Here is a 22677-nt window from a genome sequence, read left to right as displayed (position 1 = left end):
GACCAAGACTTGCCTTCCTGTGCCTGGAGCTCGGGTGGAGTGGAAGCTTCCTGGATGGCCCCAAGCAGAAAGGAACAGCTGACCTCAGAAGAAATACAGTCATATACAGAAGGGATTAGAAAGGTGGCACAGCTGTGTAGTTCTTACATAATTAGTGACTTTTTCTAGATTTTTGGATGTCATTGGCCAAATCAGTTTGGGAAAGCGACCTGAGGCTCTATGCTGACTGTTTTTTTTATTAGGGAAAGAGCGCTTCACCCAAACCTCCCAACACTGGCCCCAAGGACATGCAGTCACAAGCATGTGCTCACCTCATGTATCCTCAAGCTCCAGGTCAGGGAAGCCAAACAGAGGCAGGTTGACCTTTAGGAAGGCCAACTGCTCTGCGTGCCAGGGTGCCAGGCTTGTGCATTGTGGGCGAAGCACTTCGCCCAAATGTGAAAAAAGGCTCTCGCTCTGGACGCTCGTTGAAGGGCAGGAGAGGAGCCTCTGGGCCACTACAGAGAGGGCCGGCCAGACTGACTCCTTTGCGGCCCAGTAGCTCAGTGGACACATGGTCTGCGACTCGTAGGGCTCTGAAAGGTACTCCCTCACCATCGCATCCGCCATGTCCTGTCTCTTGCACCTTGCCAACCCCTGGGAGGGGCCAACTGCCCACCCGATGATGTCCATCTCCATCGTCATCGAGGTGATTGCCTGGAGGGGGACAGTCTGAGATGGCGAAGTTGGGGGACGGGCAGCAAGGGAGCCGCCCCCCTTCTCCACCTCCTCGGGCGAAATCCCCCTTTCGGCCCGCACTTGCTCCACATGCTGGGAGAGCTCGTCTCGCCAGCACACCAGCTCGTTGGCCCGCTCGGCAATGCTGCCCTTGATGCGCAGGTCGCACATGCTTGCCAACATGTAGACCAGCTCCTGGGCAACAGGCAGCAGATGGTTGATCACACCATCCCGAAGCCTCCCCACCAGGGCTTTCACGGCTGGAAGAATATCTGCACGTCCTTCGGCCGGCTCCAGAAAGGCGCTCAACCTCGCATGAAGCCTGTGGGCCATGGGGATGAACAGAGCCAGCGTCGCCATGTCAGATGAGAGCATTTTTGTGCAACACTTGAAGGGCTCAAGTACACGCACAGTCTGAGAGATAGTCAGCCACTCACGATGGTTGAGCTGCCTCTCAGACCCCAAGGACTCTGTTTCAAGGAACAGTACCCTGAGGGCCCTCTTCTGCTCCACCAAATGCTCGAGCATGGCATGGGTGGAGTTCCAGCACGTGTCAACGTCGCCCTTCACACGGTGCTCGGGCACGCCTTCTCAGACCTGCATCTCACGCAGTGCGTAGTTGTCCTTCAGACTGCGTGAGAAGTGACTCGCAAGCTGCCGGCATTTCACCATGAGTTGCCGGAAGTCGCGGGTCTCGACATCCAGCTTGGACTCCGGTTGGAAGCCCAGGCCCAGGGCATCCTTCACCACAAGGTGGAGAAGGTGGGCTGCAAAGTAAATCCGTGCCTCCACGCCCAATAACCCTGCTGCCGCCCTGATGTTGGTGCCGCTGTCCGTGACCATGAAACCCATGGTGAGATCCCTGCCTAACCAGGTCTCTATATGTGGCCTCAGAACGGTGACAATGTTGGCAGCCGTGTGCGCCTCCGCGAATTCCTCCGCGTGGAGCATAGTCTTGCAATAGTCGGCCTGGCGGCTCTCTCCCTACCTAATGCTGCCCACCCAACCCCCACCCACGAGGTCCTGAGGTTGCCAGCAGTGCGCAGTGAGGGAGATGAACGATTCCACATTAAGGCTTGTCCAAATGTCAGATGTGAAGTGCACAGTCACCACTGCAGTGCGGGACAGCTGTGCCTTCACATGCGCCCTGGCGCCCTCGTATAATGATGGCACAACGGATGTCGCCATCGTGCAGCGAGCTGGGAACTTGTACCAGGGCACCAGGAATTGGATCAGCCTCCGGAAGCCAACCTTCTCTACCACACGATAGGGCTGATCGTCCACAGCAATCATCTCGCTGATTAGACGAGTCGCCCTTCTCGTGGCTGCTCTGATCCCACCTCTCGGCATCCTACAGACGCCACCCTCCCCACCAAACATCTCGGAAAGAGTGGTTTGGCGTGCCTTTGCTACGGTCGTCGCAGCACGGGGTGCGACGGGGAGAGCACCAGACGATGGCGGTGTACTGGCTCCGGGCCCCTTGGCCAACGAAGAACCAGCCTGTCTCTCCCCCTGCAGCAGCACCGTGTTGTGGTGCTTCCAGAGATGGTTCTGGAGTGCGTGAGATCAAGAGATGCTGGAGATCTTTCCCTCAACTGACCCATGCCCTGCAGAGCTGGCACTGAGCGATACGTGCATCATCCTCTGCCACCTGGAAGTGCTTCCAGACCGTGGATGTGAAGTGGCTCCCATGCAGCTTGGCCGCTGCGGTTGCCACAGGAGCGACCTGCCTGGAGGTGCTCGGGGCAGACACGTCGTGTCTAGGGACCTTGGGGGGAGGCGGTGGAGGGGGAAGGGGTTGAGATGGCTGTTGCTCCAGCACCACCACCATCTCTTCCTCTTGCACCTCCTCCACCCTCTCCTCCCATTCCCCTGTGTTCGAACTGCTGCTGGGGAGTGGAGAAGCAGGCAAAGTCGACGGGCTGTCCATTGACCGTGCAAACTCCACCACCTTTCTTGAAGTGGGGGTGAGGTACGACAATGCATCCGTGTCAAAGCAGCTCAGCCCCAGACAGCCCCCCTCCTCCTCCTCCTGCTGCTGCGGGACAGGCTCCACAACAGCAGCAACAGGAGGAACAGGAGGAGGGACGGTCTGAGCAGCAACAGCAGTCCCCCGCCTAGTGCCAGCGTCACCTGTCATCACCTGTACAGGGGTGGCAGCTGCAGAGACCCCCTTGGTAAAGTCGATCCGCCGCTGGATCCTGGAGGGCACCGCCGCAGCTGATCTCCGTGCAGGGCGGGGGGAGCCAAAGCCCTCCCCCTCTCCCTCCCCTCCACCCCTCTAGTCTTCTGCTGTGCTTTCCCCCCAGGGCCCCTCTTTCCTGCACCCCTGCCACTCATTGTTCCCCTTAGCCAAACGCTATCTAACTAGTGCACTGTGGGAAAGGTTAACTGACTAGCTTTATTCATATCTATTGCTACAGATTGCAATATTGATGTTTTATCATTTGCCAAATTCTGGAATACCTTGTACGATTTGTTATGCCAATAAAGGTTTTTGAATTTGACTAGCTCCCTGAACCTCACCTGACCACTGTTTTTATGAACCCTCCCCCAAGACTACTAACTGAGAACAATTGGTCCGGCCCTAACCTAACCTCACCTAAAAAACTGCTGATTTGTAAGATTCAGTAACTGGGGAACCTAGTCTACACTCTAGAGACCTGTCTAGCCCTGGAGATGGATTTGTAAACCTTTTTAACAGGGGGAGGTAGTGGCTGGGATACGTTTAACCCTATCTAAATCTGCACGCCAACAATGGTTCCCTCAGGAACCAGGAGGAATGTTCTCCCTGAAAGGATGGACACTACTCCCTCACCTTTGACTAGATCTAGTGGCGGCAGCTGTCCACAAGACAGACTAGGTGCTACCCAACAACTGTTTCACCTAGTTACAGTCTACTTAAAAGTCAAGATCCCTTGCCACTTTTAAAATCCTAGCAGGCCCTAGTCTTTGGAGAAGCTGACCGGCCCTACAGCTATGGTTTTTATTGTGAGGGCCCTAGGCCAGACAATGCCTAAACTATCTTGTTAATGCCGGAAAGCCAGTGAGGACACACACCTGAAGCCCAACCTTCAAACCAGGGATAGAGAGAGGCAAGCTGACACACCCCAGGCAAGGGTGGCCAAGGGAAGAAACCGGAGAAGGGACACACGGAAGAAGAGGCGAGCGGGCACACAACCCCCTAGGTGGAAAGGGACTAGGCCCCCTCCCCCCTTCTCAACACAAGGATGGGAATGGGGATGGGAATGCACTAGGCGCTCCTGCCCCGGCAGCGGGAGGGCCCTCGCACCTCCGCGTGGAGACCCTTTGCCCTTCTCAATACAAGACTGTGGAACCCAAGCACTGGGGATGGGGAGAATGGGAATGCACTAGGCGGTCCTGCCCCGGCGGCGGGAGGGCTCTTGGTCCTCCGCACGGAGACCATTTGCCCTTCTCAAAACAAGACTGTGGAACCCAAGCACGGGGGATGGGGGGATGGGAATGCACTAGGCGCTCCTGCCCCGGCGGCGGGAGGGCCCTCGCATGTCTGCGTGGAGACTCTTCGCCCTTCTCAAAACAAGACTGTGGAACCCAAGCATGGGAGATGGGGGGATGGGAACGCACTAGGTGCTCCTGCCCCGGCAGAGGGAGGGCCCTCACACCTCCATGCAGAGACCCTTCGCCCTTCTCAAAACAAAACTGTGGAACACAAGCACGGGGGATGGGAGGGGATAGGAACGCACTAGGAGCTCCTGCCCTGGCGGTGGGAGGGCCCTCGTGCCTCCGCACGGAGACCCTTCACCCTTCTCAAACCAACACTGGGGGGGGGGGTGCTCGGCTGGACTGCGGAACCCAAAGCAAACCAAACACCCTCAAACCAAAAGACCCCAAAGCACCCTCAAACCAATTCCGCTGGATGAACTCGAGTGGAACCCAAGCACGGGGATGGGGGGGATGGGAATGCACCAGGCGCTCCTGCCCCGGCGGCGGGAGGCACAAGGCCCTTGCACCTCCGTGCGATGACCCTTCGCCCTTTTCAAACCAACACGGGGGGGGGGGCTCGGCTGGACTGTGGAACCCTAAGCAAACCAAACACCCTCAAACCAAAAGACCCCAAAGCACCCACAAACCAATTCCACTGGATGAACTCGAGTGGAACCCAAGCACGGGGGATGGGGGTACGGGAACGCACTAGGTGCTCCTGCCCCGGCGGCGGGAGGCGAGGCCCCTCGCACCACTGCACAGTGACCCTTCCCCCTACACAAACCAACGCCGGTGGGCTCGGCTGGACTGTGGACCCCCAAGCAAACCAAACACCCTCAAACCAAAAGACCCCAAAAGAACCCTCAAACCAATTCTGCTGGATGAACTCGAGTGGATTTCTCGACCGCACCAATTCTGCTGGCTGGATCTCTCGCCCGCACCACCACCAAAATGGAAGGCAATGGGACAGGACGGGAGGGGCGGGCGTTTTAAACTTTCTCCTGGCCAGTTTAAAAGTGATAATCCCTGCTCTGATTGGCCAGGAGAAAAAGCTGCTTGGCTACCATTGGCTACAGGAGAAAGCTGCTTACCAACTGGTGGTTAAGCTGCTGCACTTGCATTGCCGCCGAACCCCAAATTTGCTGAATTTACTTGCTGAACTCCCCGAACACGATGAGTTCGGAGTCCCGGATTTCTCGCCTTTTGGAGTTCGGCTCCGTCCGAACTGAAAACTGCCGAATCGAGGAAAATTCAGCTGTTTTTCAGTTTGGGCCGAACCGAATCGACAGCCCTAATGGGAATTGAAGCACTAGTTGCTGGTTAACAAAACCAGTAGGGCTGTTGATTCGGTTCGTCCTGAACAGAAAAACAGCTGAATTTCCCCTGATTCCGCGGTTTTTAGTTTGGGACGAACCGAACTCAAAAATGGCAGGAAAATGGGGGAGCCGAATTCAGCAAGTTCGGGAGTTCACAAATTAATTCGGCAAATTCAGGGCACAGCAGCATAACTGTCAGTAAGCAGCATTCTCTCCCGGCCAATCAGTGGCCAAGCTGGGTCTTCTTCTGGCCAATCAGTCAGGATTGAGTACTGGAGGAATCAGTTGCTGTGCGGCCCGGCCGGGGAGAGAAAGAGAGAGAAATCCTCGTGGGGGTGCGCGTGTGCACATTTGTTCCTTTCCGTGGCTGCAGGGGGTGCATTTTTGGGGGTAGAGACCCCAAACTTTCAGCATAGCTTCAGACGAGACTTCTTAAGAGACCCCCCCCCCAAGTTTTGTAAAGATGGGTTCAGTGGGGGCAGAAATATGGGCTCCCCCTTTTCTCTTTCCGTGGCTGCAGGGGTCGCATTTTTGGGGGTGCAGCCCCCAAACATTCAGCATAGCTTCAGACAAGCCTTCTTAAGAGACCCCCCAAGTTTTGTAAACATTGGGTCAGGGGGTCCCGAGATATGGGCTTTCCCCTTTTCCCTATTGGGATGAATGGATCACCCGATCCTGTATGCATCTCCAGAGTGGCAAATCCAAGGCAAAACCTCCCGTGCTTAAATAGAATCGTATTGGAAAAACCAGTCCTCCCAGCCTCTCCTGATAACAGTAAGACCCCTTTGGGGGCTTTAATCTATATGTTTTCTCCTGTGTGTGTGTGTGGGGGGGAAAGCAGAGTCTGTGTGTGTGGGGGGAGGGAGCGGTTTCTGTGGGTGGGGGGGAAGCCATAGGGGGCTTTCGCCCATTCTGCCTGGGGTGTGTGTGCCCCCTCGAGTCTCTCTCTCCCTTGTTTGAGGGGGGGCTTCAGTTGTGTGTCCTCAGGTTTTCCCTCATTCATAAGATCGGTTAGGTCTATTTTGATGCTTGCTCAAAACTGGTTTTCAAATGGTGACTTAAAGAATGCATTTGCCTGGTCCCGAGTCCGATGCAAAAGGGGAAATTTGACCCCCTCCTGCTCATTATGCATAGCTAGCTGCCTCTGTCCCTTTCCATGGTTTGCAAACTCCCAGGTGTCAGGTGTTGCTGTGCATGGTTGCAAACGTGTTGCTTTGCATGGTTGTGTTGCTTTGCAGTTGTGTTGCTTTGCAAACTTCTTCGCATCTGCCCCGCCCTTGCTCCCCGCAGCTCAGCTGTTTGTCGGGGCTGGGAGCTTTGTGCGTGGGCGGCAAGCTCTGCTCAGAGATGCACATTAAGGGTGGGGGGGACCCTTTTCGGGGCCCATATCTCAGCTCCCCCTGACCCAATCTTTACAAAACTTGGGGGGTCTTGCAAGAAGGGTCCTTTGAAGCTCCGCTGAAAGTTTGGAACCTCTATCCCCAAAAATGCTCCCTTGGAGCCGCGGAAAGGCGCGGTTGTGTTTTTAATGGCTTTATTTGGCCGGATTTTTTTCCCGAACTTTGAATTCGCGCCAAATTGCATGGACCCGAAGCGGGGGAGTTGGGACTTCAGCATTTCCTGAATGAGAACGGGCCGAATTTTGCCGAATCTGAATTTTACCGAATTTTTTTCCAACAGCCCTAGAAACCAGTAGAAATATATCATCCACTCTAACTCTGGCCCAAGATTATAAGCTCACCTTGACCAAAAACGTACCATAACGTAGAAAAAGAAAATTTGGAGGAACAAAAGTCACACCGCCCAACATCAATGTGCAGAAAAAAGTATTGGTTCATTCTCTCAAAGTGTGCGGTTGTCCTCAACAAGGGCCAGAGCTTTTTCGGTCCTGGCCCCAGCCTGATGGGATGCTCTTCCGAGTATCATCAGGGCCCTGTGGGACCTTCAGAAATTCCGCAGGGCCTGTAAAACAGAGCTATCCCACCAGACCTACAATTGAGGACAACCACAGGTTGTCATCGTTACTGGCCTCCCTCCCCTCTCCTTCCCCTCGGGGCTTCTGATATGAGGATCTGGCTGCTTGGCAGGCCTCCAACGGTCCTGTAATTATAGGAGCACCATCTTGTTAATTGTATTGAATGGTTTTATTAATTTTATTGATTAATTATGCATTTTAGATAGATATAATTTTATGTATTGTTATCTGCTGTCAGGTAAAGGAGAGGAATAAGGATCTTCAGTAGCTGCCACCACTCTGGTGTGGGCCTAACTCAGGAGGGCCCAGAGCACCCTCAAGGGTTGCCAACCTCCATGTACAAGCTGGAGATCTCCTGCTATTCCAACTGATCTCCAGCTGATAGAGATCAGTTCACCTGGAGAAAATGGCCACTTTGGCAATTGGACTCCATGGCATTGAAGTCTCCCCCCTCCCCAAATCCCACCCTCATCAAGTTCTGCCCCAAAAACCTCCCGACAGTTGTGAAAAGGGACCTGGCAACCCTAGCACCCTCTCTGCCCCTCACTGCTTCTTCTCCCAACAGGGTATACTTTCTAGGTAACCAAATGAGGCATGAGGACCCAGGCAGAGTAACAAACAGTTTATTAAAGAGGTCTAATAATAATGCTAACTCAATCCACAATAGGATAACAAAACCAGTCAAGGCGTGCAATCTAACAAATAAAAACCCTAATGTGTCTATCTTTACTGTCCCTAGCCGTCTCCTGGCATTAGGCCTCAGGCTAACTCTCCGCTTCCTGGAGGAGGGATCCCTCCATCTGTAGCAGCCTCTTCCCAGTTCTTCTCCCTAGGAGTGAACCCCCTCCCTTTTCAGGCAAGTTCTTTTATTCCTTCTGCCCAGGCACCACTCCTCAACAAGGGCCAGGGCTTTTTCGGTCCTGGCCCCAGCCTGATGGGATGCTCTTCCGAGTATCATCAGGGCCCTGCGGGACCTTCAGAAATTCCACAGGGCCTGTAAAACAGAGCTATCCCACCAGGCCTACAATTGAGGACAACTACAGGTTGTCATCGTTACTGGCCTCCCTCCCCTCTCCTTCCCCTCGGGGCTTCTGATATGAGGATTTGGCTGCTTGGCGGGCCTCCAAAGGTCCTGTAATTATAAGAGCACCATCTTGTTAATTGTATTAATTGTATTGAATCGTTTTATTAATTTTATTGATTACTTATGCATTTTAGATAGATATGATTTTATTGATTGTTATCTGCCGTCGGGTAAAGGAGAGGAATAAGGATCTTCAGTAGCTGCCACCACTCTGGTGTGGGCCTAACTCAGGAGGGCCCAGAGCACCCTCAAGCGTTGCCAACCTCCATGTACTAGCTGGAGATCTCCTGCTATTCCAACTGATCTCCAGCTGATAGAGATCAGTTCACCTGGAGAAAATGGCCACTTTGGCAATTGGACTCCATGGCATTGAAGTCTCCCCCCTCCCTTTTCAGGCAAGTCCTTTTATTCCTTCTGCCCAGGCACCACTCCCTTACCCCTGATTGGCCCTAGCCTTCCCTCCAAATCCTCTTCCACCAATCACAAGGCCCAGAGGGTACCTGGGAGATGTGGACCTTACATTAATATAGGCCTTCCTAGGCCTAGGATCATGACACCTGCCCTGAGCCCGGCTTTGACCGGGAATGAGGGCAAGCTTTAAATTTAACTAATAAATAAATAATGGGGAAGTAGAAGGTCATCAGAGGGGACTCATAGGATAAAGAGGTGAAAATCTGATTTTTGGTGTTAAAATGCACAAGGGATTGGCTCTAGCATAAGGGCTGAGCTATAGAACTATTAAGCCGTGCACCAGCAAAGGATTTGATGATCCAGCTGCCAATATGCAGGCTATGAATAGATTCTGGAGAGCTCAGTGAGCCCTTACAGCTGGGGGGTTCGTGCTCTGCAAGCCCCTGAGAAAATTTGGAAATTTGACCAATTACAGGGACATTTTGAGGCCCTATGATACGGGTATTAGAGCATATTCTAAAGTCAATATTAAATACTTCAACCCACTGGCTTATCATTCGATCCCTAAAAAACTCCATCAATTTTGTTGAGAAATTCACTCATTTAAAAAATTGCTTTGGGGCCCCCTCTGGGATTAGGGGCCCTGAAACTTAGGCCCACTTTTCACTGAAGATTTTGATGCTCTCTTGCCACAGAGCAAAAAAAAAAAAGCAATTTAAATTTATTTTTCATGGGCGTGATTCAAATTCATGTTTTCAAATCCCCGTCAATCCAGAAGTAGTTTTGCTTTTTCATGGGAACAAAGCAAGCAGTATTCTACAACGGCTTGGTCTGTCCCCTTCTGAAAAGCTCATGGTTTATGCTCGCCCCCAACTCCACCCCAACTCCGCCCAGCGGATTACCCAGTGCAGTTCACCTCTGTGGACACAGCCCCAGCCAAAAAAAGCACCAGTCCCTCCAGTTTCCTTATATAACTTTTCTATTTGCAATGCTCCCCATTCCCCCCCCCCTGTACTTGGCCACACACCCCTTTCGCAGACTTTGACAGACGGTCATCATTGTGGCCCCCCCATAGAGCTTCAGCCATCCATTGCCAGGAACTTCCATCCAGATAGAGAAGGGAGACCCAGAGCAGACTGGCTGCCCCTCTTCCGAAGGGTGACGGGAGTTTTGGCTTGGATTTGCCGCTCTCAGGATGCCCCCCCAATGCACACACACAGGATCGCACCGGCAGGAGGGATACCCAGAGCAGACTGGCTGCCCCACTTCAGAAGGGTGACGGGAGTTTTGGCTTGGATTTGCAGGAGGGAGATCTGTCCTGTCTTGGAGGGAGGCTGTCCCCCGGGCTTGAAACTCTCCCAGCCAATAGCTGTTCACAGGGGAGGAGAAATTAGCCGACATGGACGGGGACAATTGGTCTGAACCCAGGAACATTTTTCATGGAGCGAAAAAAAAAATGCGTAGCAACCACAAAGAATGGACCAACACAGGTTTGAGAAGATGCGATTTTTCTGCTAAAACTTGAAGCGTTCATGAAAAAGCAAAAATTTGCAGCGGAGCAAAACAAAGGTGAAACCGTGTCAAACCTCAGTGAAAAAATGACCTTAAGCTTCATTAGTTTCACAGTCGATCCGCTTCTGGCTTCCATGCTGGTTTCCATCTCCCGCACCCAGATCTCTAGGTAAGTCTGGGGTATCGGGCCTGCCTCCAGACATCCACTCATGTACAGCTAGTTGCAAACTAAATATGTTAGTCCCAGATAAGAATACAATTTCTATTTGTATCAAGAGACACATACAGTCAGTTGAATGTGACTAAAATGAGCATCTTAGAGCCAGCGTGGTTTGGAGCAGTGGAGTCTGATCTGGAGATCAGGGTTTGATTCCCCACTCCTCCACATGAGTGGCGGAGGCAAATCTGGTGAACTGGATTCGTTTCCTCACTCCTACACATGAAGCCAGCTGGGTGACCTTGGGCTAGTCACAGCTCTCGTAGAGCTCTCTCAGCCCCACCTACCTCACAGGGTGTCTGTTGTGGGGAGGGGAAGGGAAGGTGATTGTAAGCCAGTTTACTTCTGCCTTAAGTGGTGGAGAAAGTCGGCATATAAAAACCAACTCTTCTTCTTCTTCTTCCCTGTATGCCTGGGAATTCACATGTGTATTGGCATAGGCTGTATGTGTTAATCTGCTACTGCACACAGATCTTCCTTACTGGATCCAAGTAGAAGGCTACATTTATATCAACTTAGAAAGAGTGTATGAATCACACATATGGCCATGCACCAGATAAGTAAAGCTTAAGTAAAGCTTAAGTAAAGCTCACCCCGACAATAAGAAAATACACAAGGCTTCTGTAAAGCAATGCATTTTATTACCATATCTCATTCTCCAGATTAATTGAAGTCTTATATTTATGCAATTAAAATGCCTCAGCACGAGGCAATAGTTTTATTTTACTTTACAACAATCTCCTTCATTGGAAAACTGGGCTGCATTTACCAAATCCCCATTTTTAATGCAGGGAATTCCTAGACACACATATCATAACTACATATTCTTTGTTCTTACACTGTACAAAAGATTCACCAGCATATTTTCAAACCATCCAATACTGTTGATGTCGCCCTATGATTCCAGGGCTTTCCCATAAACGGTGTGGGAAAGATATCATCATGGATAAGCAGAAAGCATCCCACAGTACTTTTTACTGTGCCATCTAGGTAACAGAGTTGAATGGGCAGAACTTGGTTAATACAAAATACTACTCCACGGCCTGTTGAACAGGTTGAAGTGACCTGAAATGACTGCTGTCTATTAGTCTACGTGGATTACAAAGTTTAATTTTTGTTTGTTTTAAAATATTTATATGCCACCTTTCCTAACCAGCCTTCTGATTTACTGAAGCACGCCTATCTACAGATAATTGTATAATCCCATATTCCAGTATTCCAGGAGGGATGATTGTATTTAATAAATAAATAAATAATCATAAAACTGGTATCATAAATGATGAAGCAATGACTAATGCTAATATATGTGAACATATAAATAGATGCTTTATACTGTGTCAGAGATTCAATCTCTCCCAATACTATACACTGAAGCGGTTTTCAAACTTTCTGAGTTTATAAAACATTTTCTACATTTGACCTGTCTGCAGATAAATCCCTGTGGATTCTTGGAAATCTTCTAGGACAGATATTCAGTTCATGCAACATAGTGGTGGGCCAGAATCTCATTCTATGAGCTTAGCCAATGCTTACCGGTACTAAGGGCCCATTCCTGAAAAATGGGCCCAAAGCACACAGGCCTACACTGCGGCAACCCGGAAGGCACACACCGGTGTGAGTGGCCCCAGCACCAGCATGCAGGGCCAGGCGCCACTCCCCGACCACCACGGCTAGCTGAGAGGCATTCCCGGGGCGTAATGGCGCTGGCCGCAGGGTGGGGCCAACGTTAGTCGGCCTCCCGAGCACTTTCGGCTCGGGAACACCCTTTTTTATTTTTCTCCCATGCAACCCTATGAGGGTTGCACAGGTTTTTGGCACCGGGCTGAGGTTTCGGCTGTACCGAAGCATCTTTAGGAGGCAACGCCGCCAGTTTGCCTCCTAAGCCCGGCGCGGGCATTCCTTTCAGGAATGCACTGTAAGTATATCAAGCATATGATAGTAAACAAGATACATGTCTTGGCAAACAAGATACATGTCAGAGAAGGGGGTCTGCTATTGTCATCTGTCTCATTCACAAATATGCAATCCCCAGGGTTCCCTGCAACAGAATTTGAAAGCCACCCTCAGGAGGAAGGCTTTCCCAGCTCTGCTAGTTCCTGTATCTGGAAGCACCAGGAATTGAACCTGGAATCATCCGTATGCGAAACAAATGTTTAATAATTCAGCTATGGCCTGCTGTACTGTGACTATGAGAAAGAAGCAGGATGGTTCAGATCCTGGCCAGTGGCACTCGGGGCTTCAGGACACTTTTACACTCAGTCATGTTGGTCCTAGCATGACATCTTTTTTCAGACTGCCACAACAATTCAGCAATTACAGTGTCCAACATCAGGCACAGATCTCATGTGGCTCCTATTGAGTTCAGCAAGAGAATGCTGCAAAGGTTCCATAGGAATGTGTGTGTGAATGTACGGTGACTGGAGGGGGTTTGTGATTGGTGGCCCATAGTCTCTGTGAGACTTGACTTGGCACCTTTGTGCTCTCTATAGCATTTCGAGAAACAGAGTTGTCATTTGGGGATGGCTGGGCTGGATTCAAATCAACTCCCCTGCTGCAAGACCTCAGTTCTGCATCTTTTCCCTCCTTACCGTGGGCAGCTTGTGAACATACAAATTTGACCTGGCAGGTTAGGAGACTGAATGTGGTCTTTGCTTATATCTGTTGTGGTGCAAATAGAAACCTATATTGTTCTCCATTCAGCATCATAAACAATCACATCTCGGCATAAATAGCTCAAAAGTCATTTGGGCCTCTGTCCTGTATGAGAAACCCTGGCTCTGGAGCTGTGGGTGGTCCTGTTCTGTTTCTTTCAAATCTCCTCTCATTTTATCTAGAGGATGTGTTAGGAAATTGTAATGATTAGCCTCAGCTGGGGTCAGTTTTAAAAGTTACGTGGGAACGGTTTTCATCACTACCAATTAGCAGCTTGCTGAATGGATCATTCAGCAATCTGAACGGATAGACATCTCTTTGGATTCACTCATGTCCACTTGGCTTGCTCAGTGCTTCATCCACCAACCCATCTGCGTCACTGAAGCCCTGCTAATCCTAGCTGATACTGCCAGACACAAATATTAAACATGGTTTCTGTGCCTTTAATCACTGCCTACCGTCTCTCCCCCCCCCTCCCACTCTCTCAAGGGGGTTTGAAGCAGAATTGGGAGGCACCTCTTCACCCACTTTCTAACCAGTACTCCATACCAGCTCAACCTGGTTAACTTTAACCCCTGCAAATCTGAAAAACTGGCTGGCTTGTGATTTGCTGGAACTGTAGGAACAGAAGCAGGGGAAATCTGGTTGATTGGGAACAAGGCAGTCGTATTCACCCACAATGACATTCCTTCTGGGCTTTTGACTCCTGTTTACTACTCTGATACTAGCAGCAGCGATACGGCTAGTGGAATTTTTAATCAGCCGTCCATGTGACGACCCGTGAAAACTATCTACAGTACCTAAAGGATGACACATCATGCCTGAAGAGTAACAGGGTGGTCTGGTAGTGAATTTGGGAAACGGTACACGGAGAGTGGGGATGGAGAAAAGGAAGCACAGAAAAGGAAGATTCCTTGTGTGACATTTCTTATCATGAAAGGAAGTGAAGCAGAAGAGTGTACCTGTGTTTGTGGCATGATTATGGAACCTCCCCAGAGAAGTGCACCTGGCCCCCCTCACTTTCGATCTTTAGGAGGCCTTTGAAGATGTGTTATTTAGGACCACATTTGATTAAGTTACTAGCTTTCCCAAATTGTGATTTTAATTTTTGGTTTATATGTATTTTATATATTTGGTTTATGTATTTTATCTATATTGTAAGCCACCTTGAGCTCCATAAGGAAGAAAGGCAACTAATAAACATAAATAAATGATTTGTAATTTGCTGACAGGGATACCACAACACCAGCATTCTCAGCAACACTTTCCCACAAAACCTTCTTAGATTACTACCTAACACTACTTCATAATCTTTCTGAGGTAATAATCCTGTTTAAATTTTTATTTACTTCATTTATACCCTATTTCCTGCACAATGGGGACCCAAAGGGGCTCACAGCATTCTCCCCTTCTTCATTTTATCCTCACAATGACCCTGTGAGGTAGGTTAGGCTGAGTGTGTGCATCTGGCCCAAGATCACCAGCTTCCATAGAAGAATGGGGATTTGAAACTGGATCTCTTAGATCCTAGTCCCGTGTTGGCGAACCTATGGCACGCGTGCCAAGTCCGGCACGCCGAGCCCTCTCTGTGGGCACGCACGGAGGCAGCGGGAGCTTTGAAGGGAGCACGGAGCCGTTCAAAGCCCCCCCTTCCCTGGACTCCCCACCACCACCACCCTTGCCGAGCTGGGAGGAAACCTCAGTATTCAGGTTAAATTGCAGTGTTGGCACTTTGCGATAAATAAGTGGGTTTTGGCTTGCAATTTGGGCACTCGGTCTCTAAAAGGTTCGCCATCATTGTCCTAGTCCAACACTCTAATAAATAGGCTATGGGCAAAAACGCACGGTCGCTTTAGCCTCCTTTATTCTGTGTTTCAGCCAGGATTCAGCCAGGATCAAACGCACGTTAGGCGAAAACGCATGCATTCGATCCTGGCTGAAACACAGAATAAAGGAGGCTAAAGCAACCATGCGTTTTCGCCCTATGTGGTGATAATAATAACAATACAAAGAAGAATATATGGCTTCTGATCGCTACAATAGATGAAATGTTAGTGCTCACACGGACATGTGTGTGTATTTCCATAAATATAAAATGTAAATAAAACTAGTTGAGAAAGTTCTGAGCCACCCTGGATTATAAACAGCCCCCCTCCCACACCTCTCTCACCTTGTCAGCAAAGACAAGGGTGGGAAGATAGTAAGTGGGACGGTGCAGAATTACCAGTAAGATCTTAAGATCTGACCTCTTCAGTCAGTACAAGGACTGCCCACATATGGGTGAGACTTGAAATGTACAAAGAACATCTGGAAGGCTGTAAGTGGGAACTGTAAGAGAGCTCACTTACATTTTCTGCATGAGCCATTTGTTTAACCTTCAGATGAATGAAGTAGCATATTAACAAATCTGTTTGGTTTATTTGGCTTAAGCGGTATCATGCTTTTAAGTGCTTTGAGCAATTCCATTATTTGCAGGAGTACCTATTGAAGGATAGACTGTTGGCTTCTGTTGATATAGAACTAAATTGTTTTTTAATGGTTGAATGTCTATTTTGCTGATCTGATTCTAACTTCATTTCACTGAATCTAAACATGAACACGCTGCTGCCGTTCCTTCAGAATGAGATAAAATCCTCCTAATACACAATGAAGATTTGTCTGTGAAGATATGAAAACATACATCCATCTGTACTCCCCCCGCCCCACAAGTATTAAAATACATGTATCCTCGATAGCTATTTGCTAAGAAACTATTCTTCAAGGGCTTGGTAACTCTTCATTCTCTATTAGGTAATCTTTCTTCATATAATTAGCCCCTCTAACCAACCTCCATACTCCAAGATAGGCATCCTTTAATGAGCCTTTGGCCAGTCCTTCAGAGCTGGTGCCTTCTGGGTTAGTGGGTATATTTGCCACTCCCACGATGCCATTCTTCTCCTTTATACTTGGCTGAATGCTTTCATTTGCTGACTCCTCTACCGTTGTATCTCTGGGCTCTGTCTCCATGGACATCTCCTCCATTACCAATGGTGGCTGAGATCCATCACATTCTTTCTTCTCCTGCTCCCTAGCTTCCTTCTCCAGATCTTCATAATTACTCTGTTTTCTGGTTTCAATATATTTAGCCACACAATAAATGATGGAGCCCATGGTATTTACCACTATACCTGCTATAAACAGTTTTGTGGGCTGTACATCATTGAAGGCCACCATACCAACTGTGATGGTTGCAATGCTCTTCAACACTCCAACAAAGCTGGTGGTTACAGCCGAGTTGATGTAGGTGCAATGAAGGGTGGTGAAATTCATGGCACAGCCGATAAAGACACATGCAATAAAGATGCACGTCACGGTAGGATCTTTCCATCCTGGGAAGGACCAGACATTGATGGCATCCAGACTGGCAAAGGATAAGATTATAAGAAAAGGTGTGGCTGACACAGCAATGATATACTGGGCTGTGAGGGGCCCATAGTCGCTATCTGAACTTGCCTTTTGAATAAGTACCAAATATGCTGCATGCACCAACACAGCCAGCACTCCAGTCACATACCCAACGGGATCACCACTCAGGTCACCTGCACCTGTCAACATTGGGAGAGAAAGAAATGGGTTTGCATGGAGTTTACATATTCTGTCATGTTCATACATTAGTGAGATTCATGGAGGAAAGTTTTACCAGGGGCTATGAGCCATGAAAGCTAAAGGGAACGTCTTCTCAGATGGTCAGGTCAAGTCACAGGGAATGGTCATCATCCTCTGCTTGTGATGTCTAGAAGCACTGGGCTTTCTACCATTGGAGACAGCATGCTGGGGACTGGCATTGAAGTGAATTAGTAAGACAATTCTTACATTATCCTGACAGTTCTATCCTGTCCTTCTTCCAAGGAGCTCAAGGCATTTGCCACAGGACATCCAGTAACTTGCATGCCTAAGGGGAGATCAGAACTCAGGTCTCCCCAGTTCTGGTGCAATACTCTAACTACTATACCACACAGGCATAAACAAGCACTGAACTCCAGTGCAGGGATGGAGCACTTTGAAGAGATGCATCTTGCAGTACACATAATTTGCCACATCCAAATATGCCTTTGATATGTCTGCTTTACAACTACCACAGTTTGAATTACCTGTATAAACCTCTGCCAAGCTGATGCCTACAGATATACAGGTTAACAAAACCTTAACTTTGATTTTGCTTTAATGCAGTTGAGAAAATACAATAAGTTTCTTCATGGATACAATATGTCCCACATTCCAGCAACCAATTTGTTGGAGATGAGGAAGAAAAATCAGTGTAAATAATAAGTTTGGTATATAACTGGGAAGTCATGAGTTTATGGGAAAGACAGTGTAAAAATTAATAGCTTTTTTAAAAAGGTTAATAATTATGTCCCATGGCGCAGAGTGGTAAACTGCAGTATTGCAGTCCAAGCTGTGCTCACAACCTGAGTTCGATCCCAGCGGAAGTCGTTTCAGGTAGCCGACTCAAGGTTGACTTAGCCTTCCATCCTTCTGAGCTGGGTAAAATGTATCCAGTTTGCTGGGGGTAAAGGGAAGATGACTGGGGAAGGCAATGGCAAACCACCCTGTAAACATAGTCTGTGTAGTAAATGTCATGATGTGACGTCACCCCATGGGCCAGTAGTGACTGGGTGCTTGCACAAGGGACTACATTTACCTTGCACTAATGATGTTATCAAAACCCACTTCATTGTTGCGAGAATGGTTCGAACTAGAGGAACCCAGGGTAGCTAAGAGTGTCATAATTTTAGCAAACCAGGACCTGGAATGTTGCCTATTGAAAACTTCCACTTTTTTTCACAGGGATCAAGAGAAGATCCAGTTCTGCAGGCACCATCCCTCTGCCTCTAGAGCTGGCAATAGGGTGCGTGCCAGAGCAGCTGCATGGAGTAGTGGCTTTGAATCTGAGATAGGGGCCGGGTGCATTTGCTCGAATACAAATGCAAAATCTCACAGAAGGGAGGGGGTCCCTCACTTTCATACTCTGTCCTCAATTACCTTACATGTTAGCATGCAGGTACAAATCTTCTCATCTCCGTCATATTACGTTCATTCTTATACTGGTCTGGATAGGGGAGGGGACCTAAATCTACTCAGCTTGGTAGTTAATCTTACAGAGCCTCCACCAGTTTACATTATCTTTTGGGAAAACCAGAGAACTAGCTGTGCCTAATGGAACAAGGGGCTTTTGCATAGATTTTTGTGTGTGGTGGCAACTGTCTTTGCCTATCTTCCTTCCGTATATTCATTTTGTGTACCACAATGGTCAAGCCTGTTTTTCAGGATTTCGTAGCATTTTCAGCTAATTCCAGGAAAAGCCTCTACTAACTCCTAAAAATCTAATCAGCATTGCTGCAATGGTTAGTGTACATTTTGTTTAAATAAAAAAAAATCTTGACACTTAGTAGGATATTGCCCATAAAGAGTAAAGCACATTCCCGCTCCAGTTTCCAGAGCATTTTTTTTGTGAAGATTAGTATAGTATGACTATCCACTGAGTGCAGCAGAGTCAGGGCTTCTTCTGTTGTGTGCCTTGCCTGTGGAACCCTTCCCCTGCATCTGTTCACCTGGCAGCTACTCCTTTGAGTTTTAGGTGCCAAGTAAAGAAGTTTTTTTTACAGCCGTCTATCTATATATAGCGTCCGATTGATATAATCTGATGTTTTTTATTTGCCCTCTGGCTTCTTCATCAACAACCACCCGCTGGCATTGCTGCTGCTTAAGCTTTGGTTTATATTTGCAAGTTAATTTATATTTATTGCAAGTTAATATTTACTGATTTGATTGTATTTTATTGATTTTTTTTGGCCATCCACCTGGAGAACTACATTATGGGACAGCATAGACGTGTTTCAAATAAATAAATATCCATGGATGCACTATTGTAGACTTCGAAAGGAAAACACATGAAGGGATTTAATTGTCCACACCAGAAGATGCTTGGCATCTAGTCAATTTTACTCCTCCGTTGTTCTGTGTGGTGCTTTGGAAAAACTGACTGCAATTAAGAACACTGAGCAGAGCAGGTTTTTATACAAGTATTAAAGTCCCTCCTACCTGTGCTAGAATTCCACTATGTCTCTGCAATGATCAGGCTACCAATGCCGGATCCGGGCTAGTGCCCAGTAGCAGTAAACAAGGACGCTGGTCCCAGGGTTTCATCTGAACACGGCCTGGGTCACCCTCACAATACAAACAGATTAGCCAAATGTCCCCCAGCGTCCTTTCTCAAATAGCTGTCAAAGCCTGGATCCTTCCATGAAAAGGTAGCAAAACTGGAACAATCCATCTCCAGAGAATACCCTCTCACATACAAGAAGAAAGCCATGCAATTGATATTTATAAAGAGGGGGGAAATGTAAAAGTTAAACTACCTACTATCTTTGCCTCAATTTCTATCCAGATTTCTAACTAGGACCAAGATTTGGTTTCTAGTATGTATGATCTTCCCATGCTCTTCCAAATTAAGCAAGAATCCCAAGGCAGAAAAAGGAGGGAAAACCTCTCCCCAACCAACCCACCCAAACACAGACACACACCCTGCCTTTTGAATAAACTCAAGATACAAAGGCACTTGGAAGCCCGGTTAATTATTTTGTCTATGCAGTCTGTGAGACAGTTTAATTGTCTCTGTCCCTAGTCAGATTCATCGGAGCCCCGGCCCCAGCCTGCAGCACAGAAGTGAACAGGAGATGAGCACGAAACTCCAAAATTAGCCCTCACGCCTCCTCAATGTCCTGCTATTCCTAAATAGAATTTCTCCTTTGTCCATTAAGGCCCTGACAATAGACTTAATTACAGTTTAGAGACAGCAACACTCCCTAGAGAATCCATCTTGTGAATTGTTTTCTGAATTTCCCCCCCTCATCCTTGAACAGCTGATATGAGACAGACAAGCGAGGCAGCTGCAAATAACCTCGGGTGGTCGGAAGAAGAGAGATGGGGAATAACCAGCGGAACCCCTTCAGACATGACATTTTCCCCACCACACCAAAATAATCTCCTCGAAGGAATCATCGTTTACGTCCAGACGCTACAATGTGTGAAATACATGGGGCGGGTGTATGTTTTGACGAGGTTGCAGAAGTTTAAAAGCCGCTGGTGTACACAGGTGCACACGTATTTAGATTAGGTATCCGTACAGGAAGGTTATATTATATGTGATCAGTTCGAGAGATGTTCAAATGAACTCTCAAGATGGCAAAGAACGTGAACAAACCCTTCAAGCTTGCGGTTCATCACAAACATGGAAGGGAGGGAGGAAGTGAGGTGGGGTTTTAAATGCGGTGTTGACGGGTTAGGGTTAAAGAGGGGGGGGGCTGCTTCTCACACGGCAACGTTTTGGTCTTTAGGTCCCCTGCGCACGCAGGACTAATGTGGGGAAGGCACGCAGAGGTTCACACTGGTGCAAGAGTTTTCTCTGTGCCGGGAAGCCCGTGTGGGGTGGGGGATCCCTGTCCTCAAAGACGCACAGGTGTCCCATCATGTGTGAAATGGTGCTTAGAGAAAGGGCCTGAACAAGTCGATGGTGAAGGGCTGGGAGCAGGCGGGGAACAAGTCGAGTCGGGATGAGGAGGGCGTGCGGGAGCGGGAGTGATGGTGGAAGATGGAGCGGAGAAGTTGGACGGGCGGGTCGCGGGCGGGAGGCTGGCGAGGGGCGAGGGGCGAGGGAGGCAGCTCGCTCGAGTGGGGGCCTGAAGAGATTAGGGGGCAGCGGGGACGGGGTGCGGTGGGGTGGGGCGGGGCGGGAGCTCGCTGCGGAGAGGATGGTGAGGCCGGTGGCGGCCGTTCCCGGCGCCAGACGGGGAAGCCTCTGGGGCGGGCTGGCCAGGCGCAGGCGGTGCGGATGGGGCCCGTGGGCGCGCGGGGCGGCGTCGGGGGTCCCGGGGCTGCGCTGTCCCCCTGCCGTCCGGGCTGTCGACCCCCCGGGGGCGGACTCACCTGCCAGGGCGGCGCCGAGGGTGGTGACGAGGACGGCGAGCAGGACGCCCGGGGAGGGGGCGCCCCCGCGCAGGAGGAGGGCGCCCAGCAGCAGGGTGGCGAGGGGCAGGCAGCGCTTGAAGACCACGTACATGGGCAGGCTGAGGCCGCGCAGGGCGCGCAGGGTGAGGGCGGCCTGCAGGGTGGCGAGGGCCGAGAGGGCGGCGAAGAGGCGCGCCAGGCGCAGGCCGAAGGGCGGCAGGGCCAGCGCCCCCCGACGCCGCAGCCCCTCCAGCCCCAGCGCCGCCGCCCCGCTCACCAGGCACTGCAGCAGCGTCACGCACGAGAAGTGGTGGCGGCTCAGCAGCAACTTCAGCAGGATGTTCAGCGCCCCCGAGAACAGCCCGTGCAGCACCGCCACCCCCACCCCCAGCGCCCGACCGCCCCCCGCGACCACCCACGCCATCCCCACCCCCTGCGCGCCCCGGACGGCCCCGACAGCCGAGCGGCGGCAGGCGGGCAGGCGGACTGCGCTGCACTGGACTGCACTGCACTGGACGGCTGGGCAGGGGCGGGCGGACTGGCCCCCCGCCGCTCTGCCTGCTGACGCAGCCGCCCGCCCGCTTCCCATTAGACGGGACGCCGCACTCGGCGCGCCCGGCGGGGCGGCGGGCTTCCCGGAACGGGGCGGGGGGAGGCCCCGACGTCGCCGCCGCCAAGCCTCCCCTGGCCTCTGGCCGCCCCCGCCAAAGCGGCACCCCGGACGCCCCCGCCCGGACCCACAAAACCCTGCCCGGCACGGCCACAAATCAAACGGGGAGGGGGGGGGGTCGGAAGCAACTTGGGTTGGCTTCGCAAATCCCAGCTGGCGGTTTATGGCCCCCCCCCCTCCGCCCGCCCGCCCGCCCGCCCGCTTCCCTGCAGGGTCCACTCACACTAATGGAATCGCCATCCATCCTTATTCAATGAACGCGGGCAGGGTCCTTACAAGGAAAGACACACATCGATCCGGCCGTGCCTGGTCGCTCCTCTTACAGAAAGCGGTGCTTCGGAAACAGCGGCAGGAGTTAACCCTGGCCAGGACACAGACCTGACGGCGGGGTGACCGTGATGAGGGCGATTAGAGATCCCTGGGGGGCCGCGGTCAAGGAATGCAGATGAACTTCACGTGAAGGGGGTTGGGGCGGAAGGCTTTCTGTCGGTGTCAGCGGGGTGGGGTGTGAAACCGCTCCTTGAAATCACAGAGTCAAATGTGAGCAGAAAGACAGGACAGCCCCGGTCTTCTGACACTTGCCAGGTCAGAAAGCCCCAGAAGAGCGATGCAGCAGGCCGGCGTATGATCTAGAAGCGCCTTCATGCCCCCTGCCCCCCAGAAACCCCCAAG

General features: G+C 50.4%; 1 protein-coding gene across 1 annotated transcript; it reads right to left on the bottom strand.

Moving 5' to 3' along the window:
* Window positions 1-16089: 16089 nt before the first annotated feature.
* SLC35D3 (solute carrier family 35 member D3) lies at window positions 16090-21924 on the bottom strand. The gene is made up of 2 exons (XM_056852505.1): window positions 21315-21924; window positions 16090-16933 (listed from the first exon to the last, which is right to left on the bottom strand). The coding sequence occupies exons 1-2, from the start codon at window positions 21922-21924 to the stop codon at window positions 16107-16109; spliced, it is 1437 nt and encodes a 478-aa protein (XP_056708483.1). The 3' UTR covers window positions 16090-16106.
* Window positions 21925-22677: the final 753 nt, after the last annotated feature.

This window comes from Euleptes europaea, chromosome 7, assembly GCF_029931775.1.
Source record: "Euleptes europaea isolate rEulEur1 chromosome 7, rEulEur1.hap1, whole genome shotgun sequence".
Taxonomy (NCBI): domain Eukaryota; kingdom Metazoa; phylum Chordata; class Lepidosauria; order Squamata; family Sphaerodactylidae; genus Euleptes; species Euleptes europaea.
This window is presented reverse-complemented; position numbering and strand designations above follow the sequence as displayed.